Here is a 17372-nt window from a genome sequence, read left to right as displayed (position 1 = left end):
AAGACCACATATTAAATGTTAATACTGAAAGGTCTTATTGTTTTCTTGATGGACAATAACTCAGGTATAATATTGTTTTTCTTTTTAAAGACTGGAAACGTTGACCCAGATAGATAAAGACACAGGCATATCCAAGATGTGTTTGAATCACACAGTGACTGCTGACTCCTGTTCCTCAGACTTACTGGTGCTCTTGGTGACAATGGTATCCTAGATGCTTATTAAACTCTAAGAGCTGGCTCAACAGGTTTGATCCCAGTGACGTTGCTGCTGATGGTGGAACTGTATCGCCATGTGAGGCTTTCAATGGGAACAGGAATTATAAACTTCTCGTGGACATTTTTGTAATTGATGTGACACATCAACGCCCTCACTCAAGGACAACGAGGCAAACGTAGAAAGAGTGGACACACAAATTCCTTTTCTAATAGAGCTAGATGGTTGTGTTTAAATCAGTTTTGACTTATTTATAGCACTGATGACTCTGCCATCATTGATCGAGGTTTCCTTCAGAGTATTGCCAGCTGCTGTTGAGTGACATAAGCCAGGAAATGGACTGAGGTCTGCACTTGTAGCAGACAAACATTTTTATCTTAACATTAAAGCTGAGCGCAGCTATTTAGCTGACAGAGTCCGATTAGAGGACGCAGACAGATAAAGGGGAGAAAAAACTGCAAGAATGAAGGAAATGACTGGCAACAGAGCAATCCGTATGAAGGCTGTGATCCTACAGTTGCACACACTTGAAAATTTGAAAACGAGAAAAGCCATCAGTGTGTTAAAAACTAAAGCGTTTATTTCACCATTTACTGCCACCAACATAAACATTGAATTTAAACTAATCAAAAGCAAGTTTACTTCCTGTCAACATCTGTGACACCTAACGTTGAAGAAGGACAGGTAATGCTCAGATTCACTAATCTGAGTTATCACCATGCACCTCATTAAAAAAAAATGCAAATGCAAAAACTTCAGAGTGTAGTTTTATTCAACAGTTGTGAAAGAATAACAACATGATAAAACAGTTAATTTACACCTTATAAAGTTACTTTCACGCTGGTACCAGATACTGCTGGTAAATACAAGGTGATGGCCTTTTTAATGGTAAGTAAACATGTAACAAACTGTAAAAAAATGAAACAACAAAAAAACCCAACAACCCAAAACAGATGACACACCTTATCCAAATAACAATAATAATGATAATAATAATAATAATAATAATAATAATAATAATACTACAGTGCATCTGGAAGGTGATTCCTATACAAGTAAACCATTAACACCGGTCAGTTTGACGTAGGCATTGTGAAATAAAGTGTTTCTAACATAGATCGTATATGTTTAGACAGCTTTGAATTTTAGGCACAGCAGCTTACTGACTTCAGAAATCTTCCATCAGGTGATAAATTACTACAAGAGCTGGTTATTGTGATTTTCTGAGTAAAATTTCTGTCAGTCTGTGATACTCTGAATGTTCAACAGATTGTAAACATGTAAATCCTGGTAGAAAAATACTTCATAACTATGTTTTTTGTCGTTATTATTATTATTAGGATCCTATTAAAGCTGGTTGTAAGAAGTTTTCAGTGGTTCTCTTGAACGCGACTACCTACAGAAAACGCTGTGCGGGGTTAAAGTGCAGAACGACAAAGCTTCCTCCACTTTGTGCTTGTAATTCCTCCTCATTTGTTTCTTTTTCACTTTTCTGTCAGATCTTTCTCTCTCTTTTTTTCTTTATTTAGAAGTCCCAAGAATATTGGATCAGTCATCCCGATAAGTTGGCACTCTTAACACATGTTTAATTAAGTCTCTTCCACAAGATCGTGCGGTGGGTTTTCTTGCTCAAAAACCTCCCTTATTCGTGCTACGCAGACTTCTGCAGCCACATCCGTCTCCTTGGAGAGCTGGTACAGGCTGAGGAAGCCATGTGGGAGGTCCTTCGCCACTGTCAGACTCACAGGTTGGCCCATGTCTCGAAGCTTCTTGGCAAACATCACAGAGTCGTCCAGCAGGGCATCGAGAGCAGAGGCCTGCGTGGGAGGAAGAGTCAATTCAAATTCTGCTGTGAGTAATAGACTGCAGTTCAACTCACACTGGACTTTATGAGGAGAAATCAAGTAAGCTAAATGTTAAAAGTGCCTTTTGTATCTAGTACATTTTCTAGAGCATCTGTCCCGTTGAGCCACTGTGTGACTCAGCTACCAATGATCTGTGAGTGCTACATATTGTCTCAAATGACAATCTCGAAGCACATGTGATTGGACCTCTGCCTGTGGTCAAATTTTCTCCTCGTTCCTCTCACAAAACTTTTCTTTTACCCTTTCTAAATGTATCTAAATGTGTTCCATGTGCCTCCCTGTTCTGCAGCCTTTTGAGCCAGCCACAGCAATAAAGTTGCTTTAGAAACACTCTCTTGTTATGTCTTTCTGCTGGAGTCATAATCAATGTTTTTCTATTCCACCTATTTTTTTCTGTTCAGGCGAGAGATCTGGGGCTCATCCCAACTGTCATAGGACAGAGACAGGGTACACAATAGACAGTCTGTCAAAAGACTAACACAATAGCCCTTTTCCAGTGGTACCTACTCAGTTCGGCTCAACTCAGTTTTTAGGGTTTTCCAATAAGTGATAGTACTTGGTAACAGGTACTTTTTAAGTACCTGCTCAACCGGGATTTCAAATGAGCGAAGTTGATCTGAAAAGGTGACGTCAATGGACTGCATGCCACTGATTGTCCAATCAATGGCATCACTCAATGAGTCATGAGAGCAACTCCTTCACAAAAAAACAAAACCAGCATTTCGAAGACCAGAATAAAAACGAACAATGTGGCTCATACGTCAGACAAAAAGCAATACACAGAGCAGTAGGTACAGTGGCTTGCAAAAGTATTCGGCCCCCTTGAACTTTCCCACATTTTGTCACATTACAGCCACAAACATGAATCAATTTTATTGGAATTCCACGTGAAAGACCAACACAAAGTGGTGCACACGTGAGAAGTGGAACGAAAATCATACATGATTCCAAACATTTTTGTTTTTACAAATAAATAACTGCAAAGTGGGGTGTGCGTAATTATTCAGCCCCCTTTGGTCTGAGTGCAGCCAGTTGCCCATAGACATGCCTGATGAGTGCTAATGACTAAATGTGCACCTGTGTGTGATCTAATGTCAGTACAAATACAGCTGCTCTGTGACGGCCTCAGAGGTTGTCTAAGAGAATATTGGGAGCGACAACACCATGAAGTCCAAAGAACACACCAGACAGGTCAGGGATAAAGTTATTGAGAAATTTAAAGCAGGCTTAGGCTACAAAAAGATTTCCCAAGCCTTGAACATCCCACGGAGCACTGTTCAAGCAATCATTCAGAAATGGAAGGAGTATGGCACAACTGTAAACCTACCAAGACAAGGCCGTCCACCTAAACTCACAGGCCGAACAAGGAGAGCGCTGATCAGAAATGCAGCCAAGAGGCCCATGGTGACTCTGGACGAGCTGCAGAGATCTCCAGCTCAGGTGGGGGAATCTGTCCATAGGACAACTATTAGTCATGCACTGCACAAAGTTGGCCTTTATGGAAGAGTGGCAAGAAGAAAGCCATTGTTAACAGAAAACCATAAGAAGTCCTGTTTTCAGTTTGCCACAAGCCATGTGGTCCATCTAATCTGACTGAGCTGGAGCTGTTTTGCAAAGAAGAATGGGCAAGGATTTCAGTCTCTAAATGTGCAAAGCTGGTAGAGACAAACCCTAAAAGACTGCCAGCTGTAATTGCAGCAAAAGGTGGTTCTACAAAGTATTGACTCAGGGGGGCTGATTAATTACGCACGCCCCACTTTGCAGTTATTTATTTGTAAAAAATGTTTGGAATCATGTATGATTTTCGTTCCACTTCTCACGTGTGCACCACTTTGTTGGTCTTTCACGTGGAATTCCAATAAAATTGCTGTAATGTGACAAAGTTCAAGGGGGCCGAATACTTCTGCAAGCCACTGTATACCATATCGTCTCGATGTCCTCCATTGTCACTTGTTGTTTGTGTCAGACACAGATGACATCACAGGACTTTTCTCAAGTTGAGTCAAGGCGAGCAGAGAAGGCACTAGTGGAAAAGAGGCAACAGACCCGCTCATCGATCTAACCCCATGCATGGAGAACCAGTCAAGAAGGCCACCGCTAGTAAGCAGTGACTGAACTTCAAAATAAAAGTGTGGGGATTGTTGTTATCCACTGGTTAGAGTGATAATTAAGTAAAGAAAAACATTAGTTTCAAATATACTTTGGGCAGCCTTTAGTATACATGGGCGAATATATGTATACACCCATGTATACTGGATGTCTATGAGTGTGAAGCCCATGGGCAAAACTGATCAACTAAAGAAAAAGACAGAGGTGTCTATTGTGTGACAACAAATCGAGTTTTATGGCTAGAAATTCCAAAAGTTGCCCAAATCCTAATCTAAACATGAACTCTTTCCATCTCCTTTCTTACCACTATGTGCACAGGTGGCAGGCCTTTCAGCATGCTGTTGGGAGCCAGCAGGGGTGACACAAATGGATTCTTTATAACTGGACAGGATGTTGGGTTAACCATAGCAAGAGACTCAGAGCGCAGAGGCTCAAAGCCTTGTGGGTAACAAAGCTGAGCTCCAGAGTTGGGTACGGAAGCTTGGTTGGACATGTGGGTTTCAGTCTGTCTCTGTGAAGACGAGCGGGAGAGCGAGCGACCTGAAGTCCGCCTTGGGTCCAGAAAGGACTGGATCCAGTTAGAGGCACCCTGAGTGAGATCACTGAGCAGCATGGCCGTGTCTCTACTCAGAGTGCTCAGAGTGCTGCTCCCCATTGCAGGCTGCACCGTCTGGTAGTCTATACCTGAGAGGATACCAACGTTTAGTCAGCAGAGGAAACAGCAACCGTAAAGAAAAACAAACAACAAAAACAAAAAACCCACACACGAGTCTGGCACACACTTGTGAATTATTAGAGAATATCCACTGAACTACAAATCAGCAGATATGCCCAATACCTAAGAGTTTTACAAGTACTTTTTAAGGTACTTTAAAAAGAGGGTGTTCTATTGCTTATACATGAGAAGAATTTGTCACATATGAACAGAGGCTTTCTGTATCCAGCTCAATCCCGCAGTCCAAAAACATGCTATTAGTGATTTTAAAGTGGCCATGGATGAGAGGTAGATAGAGGGTTTGACTGTGTAACTATACAGAGCACTGTATGGTTATAAGAGGGTTGTATTTCAAAGTCTTTTCAGCGGTTAGTAAGTTGTACTTGAGAAAAACAACTGAAAAAACAGCTTCAGAAGCACTTGGTATTAAATCCACCGAACATCTATTGAATAACTCTTGGATTATCTTTGACAGAGACCTTCTGCTTCAGTCTCAAATATAACTGATGATCGTGAACAGTTGTATCACAACTACTACCCAACTACAACTTTGAGACTTTATTCCAGTAAGTCTTCTCATTTTCACCTTGATTTAAATCTAGATGTACTATTGTCTGTATACCAATAGAGTCTTGGGGGATTACAACACTCAGTCTCTTTTTGACCCTGAAACACTTCTTGGGTGCAGCTGGGTGCAAGAAGACAAACGCAACAAGTGCCATCGTTAAAAAAACAACAACTCAGGAACCTAAAAGAAACCAGATGAAGAACAGCAAAACAAATGTAAGATATGTGAAATATGAGCATTAATGGATTGGTGAGGCTGTGCTGGCTTTATCTTTTGGCTTATTACGCCAGTAATGAAGTCAGAGAATGAGAGGCAGTGGTGGAGTGAGCCAAAAAATAAATAAAGAGAGGGAGCAGTGTCAGTAAAAACAAAGCGGTGAATCATAAAAATAATGCGTTATTTTCAGACTGTTTTACAGCAGTTACATTCCAGAGCGCTAATAAACACACCCAGATCTCTGCTGCTCATAACTGACGAGCAGGCTTCATCACGTCTGCTGCGGCTCCTTTGTGTGTATCAACCGTCACATTGACATTCAGCTCTAAAATGCATTGAGACAGCCAGGATGTAATCTGCTCTGTACATTTTTAATAATAGATTCTGTGATTCGTCTCTACGCCGGCTGACTAATTTGCCTATACAAGCCTTCAAATTTTAGCCAAAATGATCTTTTTAAAAGTTAATTATCTGGAAATGATCAGAAAGCAGATCAAACTTCCAGAGTACCAGTGCTGGTTTTTGTTACTCTGCATCACAGACATTAAATTGGTGCAGGGCTGCTAGTATATCCCATGATATTGATGCTTATAGAAAAAAAATGTGCTTTTGGCTTTAGATTGTGACACTTGGATTAAGTGTAAAATTGTTTGGTTCCAGTTTTTAACAGAGCTTAAGGTTGTTTATTAAGTAGGTATATCCTGAATCTATGACGGCTACAACTTACATGAGGATGTAACTTGTAAATATATTTACAGATATTAAGGAAAATGTTTGCATGGCTTCATTAAATATACCAAATTATACCCAGTCTGCCCAGTCTGCCAGCAGACTCAGCTCAACTCAGTTCTCTTTATATAGTGCCATATTACAGCAACAGTTACCTCAAGGCGCTTTACATTGTTTTTGTAGGCTAAACCCCAACAATAATACAGAGAAAACAGCGAAAACCCAACAATCAGATGTCCCCTATGAGCAAGCGCTTTGGCGACACTGGAAAGGAAAAACTCCCTTTTAACAGGAAGAAACCTCTGGCAGAATGAGGCTCAGGGAGGGGCGGCCATTGTTGAAATTATGTCATTATTTCCCGGTTTAAAAATGGTTGTGGTATGACAGCAAAAGCAGAACCACATATAGTACAGGTCCACTCAGACAAAGCATGAAACACTTATATTATTAGAATGATGGTGATAAATACATGTCTTTGTTTTTGGTAATTAACAACAAGTGAACAACAGGTCACATGACTGAAACCTTCCAGTTTTTGCTTTGGCAGTTATGCGTGGCTGACAACAGGAAGACATCTAGGCGGTGCAATGAAGATTAAATCGAAGGTAGGCACGGATTTTGTTTTTAGTACATGCTTAATTAGAAGTTTGACAGGGCAGACAAATCGTAAGTTTTTCCTCCCGCATTTGACGGTTTATACATAAATCCTCTTAATATTCCGTGTTCTTGTCAGGTGGCACCTGGATGTACTTGTGTTAAATGATCTGTAAAACAACACACCTGATCTCCATGCAGGCACACACGCCCTGCACACACACATACCTGCATAAGCATTAATGCACTTGGTGAGTACACCTAGAGGCAACAGCGGGTCAATGAGAGTGAGCAGGCGGGAGGGTGAAGCATCGGTGGTGAGCAAAGTGGCGGGGTAGGCGGCCATAATGCCATCAGGGATTCGGATGCCGGTGGATATGGCCTTCATGGACACGGTGATGCAGAGATTCCCTCCAGCACTGTCGCCTGCCAGACAAACTCGCTCTGCAGTGGAGCCTGACAATAAAAACAAAAATAATTCCCACAATAATTCTTTGGGGCCATGGCTGCAGATTCAGATGTGCTGTTGTGATATTTTTAAACTGTAAAAATACTTCCTGCCATGATTTTGTCAATCTAGTGCTCAATCTACTACTTGCAGTAAATGCAGTCATTTATGTGTGGTGTACTGTTGTGTACTTTTTTTAACTTAAGATATCTCAGACTATTTATCATCTGTTTTTAAATTAATCTCTCATGAGAAAAAATTAAACAAGAGAAAATTCCTAAAGTATAAAAAGTAGAGAGTGGGGTAAAGGATGATTTTATGGCTTTCTTGGCTTTGGGGTTCATGAACAGTTTCAAAAATTCTCAGAAAAACTTATAAGAAAGACGAAATTTGAAAAAAATAGGTCATTATGGACTGGTTTTACTGGTTTGCCCCACTTTAAATCAAATTAGGCAACATGTGGTCCATGAATTACAATGAGTTTAGCTTTACAGTAAGATAACACACACTGACCCAGCAGGTGACAGTTATTCAGTGCCCAGCAGTAGGCGTAAAAACATTCCTCTAGAGCTCTGGGAAAGGGTGCTTCAGGTGACAGAGAGTAGTCGACGGAGAGGACCGGGACATTCAGCTCCTTCGACCAGCTGCGAAGATAGTTCTGCAACACGAGTGGGTTAAAAGGCATGCGATTAATTTATTTTCACAGGAATGCAAGATCTAATGCTACCTGTTACTATTATTATCATTGGAATTTGAGTAGAATTAATCAGAACAGCTATGACAGATAAAAAAGAAAAAAGTCTGTCTTCTGTTTTGTACCTCGTGAGATTTCGAAGTCTGGGCCACAAAGCCCCCTCCATGGAAGTGGATGAGCAGCCAGGGGGAGCGAGGCTGTTTCTGTACCCAGGGCAGATGGGTGGAGATGGGGGGAGGCTTAGCACGGGACAAAACTAGAAGCTCTTCACTGTCCTGTAAAGTGAAAGGATGAGGAATGAGATCATAAAATAAAGTAAACAAAGCAATCAAGTCTTTTAACAGAAGTCATCTTTCAGCATGTGTACAACCACATTTTTGCAGCTCTCTAATGAAAACCTTGAATATTTCCCATGCTCATTTTTCATTGCCCATCCATAAGCAAATTTTACTGGTTACTAAAATAGCTCTACTAGTTTTATCCAATCTCAAAAACACATAATACAAAAAATACAGAATTTATTTACTGCGCTTATTCTGTAAAAAGTCTGATCCTCACCATATTGGTCAGTCGTGTCAACAACTGTATTTACATATTATAGTCTTTTAAATGCCTTCTCTACATAAAATGTCTTTTTTCTTCTTCTTCTACTCTACGAGTTGTTGACCTTCACCTGTCCTTCTCGGAGTTCATAGGAGATCAGACGCATGTGGACTGGCCCGGGGCCCCAGTGAGCTATTGGAGGTGACACGGTGACAGAGAGCCTGGGGTCGGAGGCCAGAGGAAGGCGTAGAGTGACTGGAGGCACGGTCATGGTGAAGTTTACTTGCACTTGTTTGGAGGCTATTCTGTTGAAGCCCTGAAAAGAGTAAGAAATGGAAGAAAGTTCAAATGCTGAAGATAACTTTAGGTAAAAGACAAGCAAAAGAAGGAGTCTGTGATTCTGCCTACTGTTAATAGGCCGGACTCTGTGAGGTTCCAGAAGGACTTCCAGAACTGCATGTCCAGATTCTGGGTAATGCGCTCAAACTCAGCGCCCCGGAGCTCTGGATCAATAACATACTTCCCTGATGTGAGGAGAGACAAGGCTGCTGTTCCTAAAGGAGGACAGATACTTATTTTAAAGATGGTTAAAGGGAAAAATGCCCATTCAGAAGAAGGAAATGTAACTTTTGACAACATCCTAAATAAAATAAAAAAAACCTCACCTAAGCCTGACTGTTGTTTACCATAGGTTTCTCCATATGAAACCATACTTATGACAACAGTCTGCAGGAATGGGCGAATGGAAGGGGAGTACTGTGAAACAAAATAAGAGGGGCATTTAATAAATACATTCAAAAGACAGGGCTCTTACTTATTTTTAAGTATTAATTACAACCACAAAACATAAGAGACTTGTGTGAAAGACCTAGGGATCGGTTCACCCTGCCTGGGACAGGGTTACCAGGGGCTCGCCCTGGAACCAGGCCCAGGAGCATCTGGTGGCTGGGCCTTAGTTCATGGGGCCCAGTGTAAACTTGCCTAATCTGCATATAGTAAGCGTAATGAGCCTATATTACAGTACTTAATGATAGTCTGTGAAGCCTTTGCTTTTATTTCTAAATAATAAAAATAAATGTAATTTAAGCTGCCAGAAATTAAATCGCAGTTAAAATCCTTGTCATGTTTTTATTAGGGGAAAAGTCTAAAACCTACTGCAGGGCTGCAGGTGGCAGAATTGACAAATCAAACCAACAAAAAAAAAAAAATATATAATAAAACAATAAAGTTGATTACAAATATGTCTCCACTGTTAGCTGACCTGAAAGCCCAGACAGCGGCCGTAGAAACACGCTTTGTGCATGGAGGAGTACTCCTGCACAAAGCTGCGGCTCAGGTCCTTGTCCTGCAGGGAGTACAGCTGGCCGCAGTCGTTGTCGTTGATCAGCTGCTGGGCGAGATGGAGAAGAGCTCGGAGCTGGCAAAGGGCGCTGCAGTACGCCTCCATCTCAGACGTGTTGTGGTCAACCCTGAAGAAGGGGTTGCTGTAACTGGAGGCAATGTAACGGGCTTTGTGGATGATGTGCAAAAGGCAAGCCTCCAAGACCTGAAAGAAACAACAGGATGAGAGGTTGGAAGGCATACATGAAATGCACATGTTTATTATGGCTTTTCATGAAATATAGTTAATTTTAAAAAAGGCTCTCATGCAGCCCAATCACACACTGAGATGATGGGCTTTTTATATCTGTAGTGATTATTATAACATTTATGATGTGCTCCAAAACCTATGAAAATTTAAGATTGTTTTAATCTTGGTTCAATCTTGGTACCTACTATATAAACTTAAGGAAGAACTACATTTCACAGTAGTGTAACCACCAAACCTTAAACCACACAGGAAGTCAACCATTTTTAAACCATTAAAGAATTTTGTGGTTGTTTTCCAATTTGCAGAGTTTGTACTTTAACCCTTTAAAGCCGGTTGGAGCGGGCACGCTCCGTTTTGCGTAACTATTTTTAAAACCCTGTAGAACCGGAACCGCGTAAGCTAGCGCAATAATTTTTTTGCATATAAAACCGGAGGAGTTGTACTTACATCTTATGCCATCAGCTTGTCCTAGGTCACGTTTTCCTTCCACATAAAGCTTTGCAAAAATTGCATAAAAAGCGCTTGCAGGAACAAAAACATAATATTCCAGAAACAGGCTTTGCCGATCCGATCAGCTGTTAATAACACTTCCTACATTGACGTCAGCGCGAACTATCGCATGTCCGCCATTACCTGCCCGTAACCGGAAGTGACGTCATTTTCACAGAAAATGTAGTTTTTTATTTATAGGCCTTATAAGCCTATACTGGTGTTTTTAAAAGTCATGTTAGACTTCATGCTTTTCTGAATAGTTTCTGGGATGCCTAGAACTCAAATTGAACTGCTTTAAATCGTTTATTTTGATGCACATGCTGTTTTCTTTGCAAATTTGCATTATAGGATTTATTTTAGTTTCTTCTGCAGTAAATAAAAATTGGTGTATCTCAAAAATAAAATTATGAAGACACTCAAAATAAATTTCCTGTTGTTGTAAACTATTTTTTTGCAACTTTTTTGTATTTAAAGTTTTGAGGGATAAGCCTCTTAAATTTCTCGAAGTAGAAATATATGTAAAAAAAAACAAAAACGATTTTCAATTTTTTTGTAGTTTATTGCACTTTTTTGCAATTTATGTAGTTACTATGGACTTAATGCATACATATTATTAAAATTTGGGCTATAACAGTTGTATTGATGTATAGCAACTTGAAATATTCCCTAAAATGGCACTACAGCATGTAAAAATATAAAGTAAGCTCTGGCGGACTTGGTTCTATGGTAGATCTTAAAGGGTTAACTCACTGCAGACAATTAATCAGACTGATATCATATTTTGTCAGTCTTCTACAGACTTTTGCATTACTTAGTTTGTTTGTTAATTGTTAATTTGTTTTATTCCTATGCACAATGTCTACTATTTCTCATGCTTTAGGAGTGTCTGTATAACTCAAGATATCAACAGATTTTTTTTAAATTTAAGGTTTACACATAAAAAAGATCTCCTGAACTGAATTGATATTTTTATATTGTTGCTGAATTTCTATAAACTTGAAAAAAAAAAAACTCAAATGAAAAACCTAAATGGAAAAATATGTTAACTGAGCAAAAACAATAAGGTCCAACCCTCCCATTATCCTGAACTCGATAAGCAGAAGAAAATGGATAAATAGATCAATAAAAATGAGTGAATCTGTACTTGAATCATGTGAACCCCACACTTCTAATATTTGCAGAAATACAAATATTAAAATGTTGTTGTTGTTAAAATGCAATAACCTACAATCTAATAAACAGATTTTTTTCTAATGATTTAAACCAAAGATGTGAAAAACCAAACACACTGTTAGTCACATAACACACACGGTCCAGCCACCGTCATACCTTGACCAGCGTGCGGTAGCCATTCCCGGGTGTTTGTGCATCAAAGTCATAATGGTGATAGACGGCGGTGAAGCTGGTTACTACAGGCTCCAGGGCTCGACCATGTTCCTGAATCTGTTTCACACAAGTGACCAGACGCTCAACAGCAGTGCCGTGTGGCAAACGAGAAGGCCCGCAAAAAACAGAGATGTTGTCTTGGCACACTTTCTCCAAGGTTGCAAACACAACCTCGTAATCCATTTCTGGGGCTGTGAAGGAAAGAGAGAGAAAGAAGAAGAGACCGCCGAGTGAAACTTGTCATTCATTTGAAGCTCTCTGTGTCGATACAGCAAACCTCTGATGTGCGCTTTATACATCTAAATAAAAGACTTAGGGGAAGCCCAAAGATCGCAGTGATCTCATTGCCAGTGATTACACTGGCAATCTGTTCAAGGGTTGAAGTTCAACTGACCTCATGAGAGCAGCTGACTGTTATGCAATAAAGAGCAATAAAGATAAGGAGAAAACGTGGCAGTCACAAAATAATAAACAAATCTGTGGAAGACTTCTGTAATGGCAAAGATGGTGCATCTCCAAATGAAAATGAAATGAATTCACGCCCTTTATTATAATATAACTGGGAAGGTATCCAGTAGTGTACTGGCCATTGGGTCTGTGCTGCATCATATTGTCAGCAATTAATCTTGAAAAAAATGTTTAAGTAATATAACAATGTCACGTTGCAACATCTTTGCTGTAACAACACTATTTACCTTCCCTGACAACGACACATTGCATGATGTCTTACATTTGATGATTTAGCTGTGGGTCGGGGAACTCCAGGGCTCAAGGTCCGGTGTCCTCCAGGTTTTAAATGTGTCCTTGATCCAATACAGCCGATTTAAATGGCTAAATTACGTTCACAACACGTTATGAAGTCCTCCAGAGATCTGGTAATGAACTAATCATTTGATTCAGGTGTGTTGACGCAGGGTGAAATCTAAAACCTGCAGGACACCAGACCTTGAGGCTTGGAGTTCAACAACCTCCAACACAGAACTTTGCAAAACATGAAACAAAAAACAAACTTCCAACTAAAAAAGGAAACAAACTACATACACAGGGTTACCCAAAGTGTCGTGGGATTGTCCACCATGGATGCACCAATTCGATTTGGATCTGATACCCATTCAATCCCGACTAACAAAAGCTGGATCGGCTGTCAGTGGTAAAGAGCTGATCTATGGGCCCATCTGTTCACCCGTTATGTTTGCTGTAGCACTTGTTGGAATGCTTTTAATTTTTTATTAGGATTATTTCAATTTAACAGTCATGTGTCATAAAGCAGGAATAGAAACTGCTATCCTGCACTCCACAGTTTAACATGCATCGTCGTGCTACATTAAAAGCCATTGTGGAAATGATCATGGAGACAATGGACCAGTGTGTGTGGTGTGGCTTTACTAAAAAAAGAAAAGTAAAATCTTTCATGTCAGCAGCAGCTGTCAGAGCGCAGAGCCTGCAGCGAAGAGTGAAATCGGGACACCGTGCCAAATGTGGAGATGCTCATAAACACTGAAAGCTTTGTCGCAGTTTTGACACATGGTCGATTGTGTTTTTCCATTTCTGGGCAGCACTCCGTGCCTTAGAGAGATGACCTTTAGGCTTCTCACAATATTTTAATGCTATAAGGGCTGCAGTGTGATGCACATCTGCCTGCAAAGCCCACTAAACAGCAGTTAGAAACAAGCTCGCACAGAGGAAAGGGCTGCAGCTATAGATTATAGTAATCAGCTATTCTATCGCTAATTGAGCAATAATAAATATTCAACAGAGTAAAATGAACTGCTGATTTTTGACATTGCAATATTTTTATTAGTTTCACTGCAATCCACATTTGTCAAAAAAAACCCTTACTGCTGTATTTGCGTGCCATATCAAAAACATATTTCTTAAGAAAATATTTTCTTAAATGCAAAATTAAATAATCTGAAGTATGGTGATATTAGATAAAAATAGGTATACATACTTACATTAACAGATGGAAAAATAAGAGTTCTGACATTATTATATCTTCAGGATGAAGTAGATTTGGTGTGTGTTGTCTGTGTGTTTACATGTGGTAGTGAATAAGTGAGTTTGCAAGCCTATAAATGAGCATGTGCAATGAAGAAAAGCGAGTACATCAGCATTCTCAGAACTGAGGCTTAACCTGCGGTTTGATGTAAAATTTCATGGTGCAGAAAAAGTTCTGATGGTGTAGATGCTGATAATGTTAATAATTGATGTTAATAATAATTCAGTGCCCAGCCTTACAGTGCCAGGTCAGTGGCCCATGCAAAACTTTACTGGTTTGCCTTTATTTTTAGATGTTTAAGTAGTTAGTTAACTACTGTGTGTGACTAGCCAAATAGTTGACTAACCGTTGCTACTGTCACTAGTCGGTACCAGATGTAATAGTCATTTAATCTAATTGTTTTATACATTAATTGATACACGATGCCAGTAAATAGTTGTGTCCTAATGTCATGCAACCATCTACTACCAGATGCATATGATGAGAAACGACATTAAATCTGTTAACCTCGGACTGATTTGTTGTTAACGCTATTATTGCTAGTTCTTTTAAAGGTGAAAAAATTAGATCGCAGATAAACGTATCATGTATGCAGAGGAGTCTAGTCATACATCGAAAGGAGTCAGCTGAGGCCTTCTGGGTAAGCTGGTCCGACCGATGTATGCAGCGGCTGGCCTGGGAACACCTCGACGTTTCCCTTGATAAGCTGGAGGAGGTGGGTGGGGAGAGAGAATTCTCGGCTTCCCTGCTTAGGTTGCTGTCCCCATGACCCAACTTCAGATAAGCAGAAGAAAAAGGATGGATGACTTATCTTTTTGTTATTTTAGATTTGAACTTTCATTGAAGCGGTTGCCATGAATTTTCAAACAGCGTGCAAAAAACACGGCACAAAATCACCCTTTTTAGTCAGGGTTTATTCATTTTTCAGGTGGTAATTTGTCATGTTTTTAACAACCCATTAACATGTTTGCAGTAACATGTTTTTATATCATATTTAACATTAATTTAGTGTTTTTCTTCTTCACTGTCTGGACTACAATGTGCAATGTTTATAAAGCACCATGCACGGTGCTGCACAGTTAAGCAACATGACTCGTTATTGAAGAATGGGATTAAAGGTTTAAATTGTCTTTGTTTAAAAGGCTTTGGACATAAAACAGTTCCCAAATTTGGCTTTATATCTGAGTGTAAATTTTAGTTTTAGCCTAGTTGGTTAGTCTGGATCAATAACATACTTGCTGATTCGCTGCAGGCCTACAGATAACAAAAACTCTGTTCACTTCCCTTTTCTGAGACTGTTCCCAATGTAAAGGTCAAAGTGAAATTTCAAAGAATCATTCAGCTCCACTGTTTCTTAGAAACACCAGTGGTAACTAGGACCCCAACCACAAATAAACCTCAGTTCTTGGGAACATCATCAGGAAAGTTTATTCCTTATGGCTATACTTCGAAGATCTGTGTAAGTTCTTCGAAAACCCTACAAAAAGAGATCACTTGCACTTCTTTGCATTTTCTTTTTTTCTCCTGTTGAGCTTTTCAGAAGTCTGATCAGACGATTAATCTTATTTTGTGCTTTTAGACACTATTTAGCTGCAGCTCTTGATATTATTTGGCAACCACTGCCTTTCATATGCTGCAGATCCCTTTTCCCCTTCCTTCACAAACTTGAATGAAGCTGCTTTCATGTTAGCCTACTTATCCTCAGCACAGGGCCATCTATCTATGTTTGTCTGTGGAAAAACAACAAAAACTACCTCACAAAAGGGTGGTGCTTGTGGCTCACCATCCATGGCTCCTCACATATGAAACTGCAACTACTTTATCTTTTACATATACATATATTTTAATACTTGCTACTAGTTTATGTTGTCTAAAGGTAGGATTATTACTGCTCATTACTAAATGAGTCCGTTTTGTTTACATTTTAACAACTGGAGTTTAAAATGTAAACGAATATCAATGGACAACGCAATCAACACTTAGACCGAAACAACACCCTAAATTATAATTTCACTCTGCCGCTGGCCAGATGTGAAACGTGACTCACTGTTCCACCTGCAATGGTCCGGTTTTGTGATAATATTACAGTGATTCCGTGTTTCAGTTTCGAAGTTACATAACCAAAACTAAACTAAATGATCATTCGTGGCAGCTTGGTGACATCTGTTTAACGATGAGTCCACGCCTCTTTCGACGTGAGCAAACTTGCTTCCCTGCTAAATCTCTTTATTTATCAAAACAAAAAGCCTGGCTTGTCACATGGCAACCCCTTTCAAACTAAACAGCTAACAGTAGCAAACACTTGTCAGCAACAGCGGTAGCAGGCTGCTCTGTCCGCTATCACTATCACTTGTCTTCCCGGACATTGGTTTCACATTTACAGTCTGTATCATTCCGCGTTTTAAACAGCAAACCGGATATCTTAAACGCTGAAAACGCGCCCACTGTCGAAGCTAACAACGAGCAACAGTTTGCTACCGGTGACAACTTCGCCCATAACGCGAAGTTTCGGGACTGTAAGCGCGTCCTCCTCCAATACTGCCAAATGCCACCGTTTACAAACAGATACAACCACCTAAAACGTCGCTAACGTTTGTTTAGCTGGATAACACTGTGCAGATGAGCCTAACACGACAGATGTTATGTTATGTGGGCGGTTATGTGACCTCGTTGTGTAGTAAATGCCTTCACTCACCTTCCCGCATCTTCTTCCTTGATCTTCTGACGATCTCTGTGAGCTCGCCCGCAGAATGCTGGGTAACGTCATGTGAGAAAAGCGCGTTCACGTGTCTACCATGACACCAGTTAGCATTATTATTAATCCACAGGTGGGATAAAAACAAGGATTGTCAATACTGAGCTGCATATTTTGATGCCATGGCAGCCATTATATTATATAATCTGATTTAAATCAAAGTTCTGATGACTAGGACATTTATTCACTATATATTAGTGACAGGACAGTCAGGACAAGCAAGGCAATTGGTGTCTTCCTTGACAAATTACAAAGTAAAGCAATCTCTGTTCTTTCATCTTAGAGGCCTCTACTACTACTATCAAGATAACTTGAGGATTAACCCTGGGTTGTCTTTACTAAAAAAGGTGGCTCACTTCTTATCGGGGTCCCAAAAAGGTTGATTCTGTTCATTTGGACATATCGTTTTTGTAATAGAGTGAATTGTTGCCCTCCAGTATTCAAGAATTTCA

At 40.0% G+C, this 17372-nt stretch overlaps 1 protein-coding gene across 2 annotated transcripts; it reads right to left on the bottom strand.

The window, feature by feature from the left end:
• Window positions 1-970: 970 nt before the first annotated feature.
• Window positions 971-16916, bottom strand: lipea (lipase, hormone-sensitive a). 2 transcript variants are annotated; one of them, XM_085445784.1, is made up of 12 exons: window positions 16861-16901; window positions 14777-14939; window positions 12110-12357; window positions 9959-10243; window positions 9363-9453; window positions 9106-9251; window positions 8828-9013; window positions 8280-8429; window positions 7974-8118; window positions 7241-7468; window positions 4495-4874; window positions 971-2033 (listed from the first exon to the last, which is right to left on the bottom strand). In XM_085445784.1, exons 3-12 carry the CDS (start codon window positions 12347-12349, stop codon window positions 1806-1808), a joined length of 2079 nt encoding a protein of 692 aa, XP_085301910.1. In that variant the 5' UTR covers window positions 12350-12357; window positions 14777-14939; window positions 16861-16901; the 3' UTR covers window positions 971-1805. The 2 variants fall into 2 exon arrangements, with proteins under 2 accessions (XP_085301910.1, XP_085301909.1); XM_085445783.1 differs by lacking the exon at window positions 14777-14939 and having other exon boundaries at window positions 16861-16916.
• Between the last annotated feature and the right edge of the window lie 456 nt (window positions 16917-17372).

The sequence above is a fragment of the Copadichromis virginalis genome, linkage group LG22, assembly GCF_057382275.1.
Source record: "Copadichromis virginalis isolate Kocher_CV1m ecotype Utaka linkage group LG22, C_Virginalis_male_GT1.1, whole genome shotgun sequence".
In the NCBI taxonomy this organism is placed as follows: Eukaryota; Metazoa; Chordata; class Actinopteri; order Cichliformes; family Cichlidae; genus Copadichromis; species Copadichromis virginalis.
This window is presented reverse-complemented; position numbering and strand designations above follow the sequence as displayed.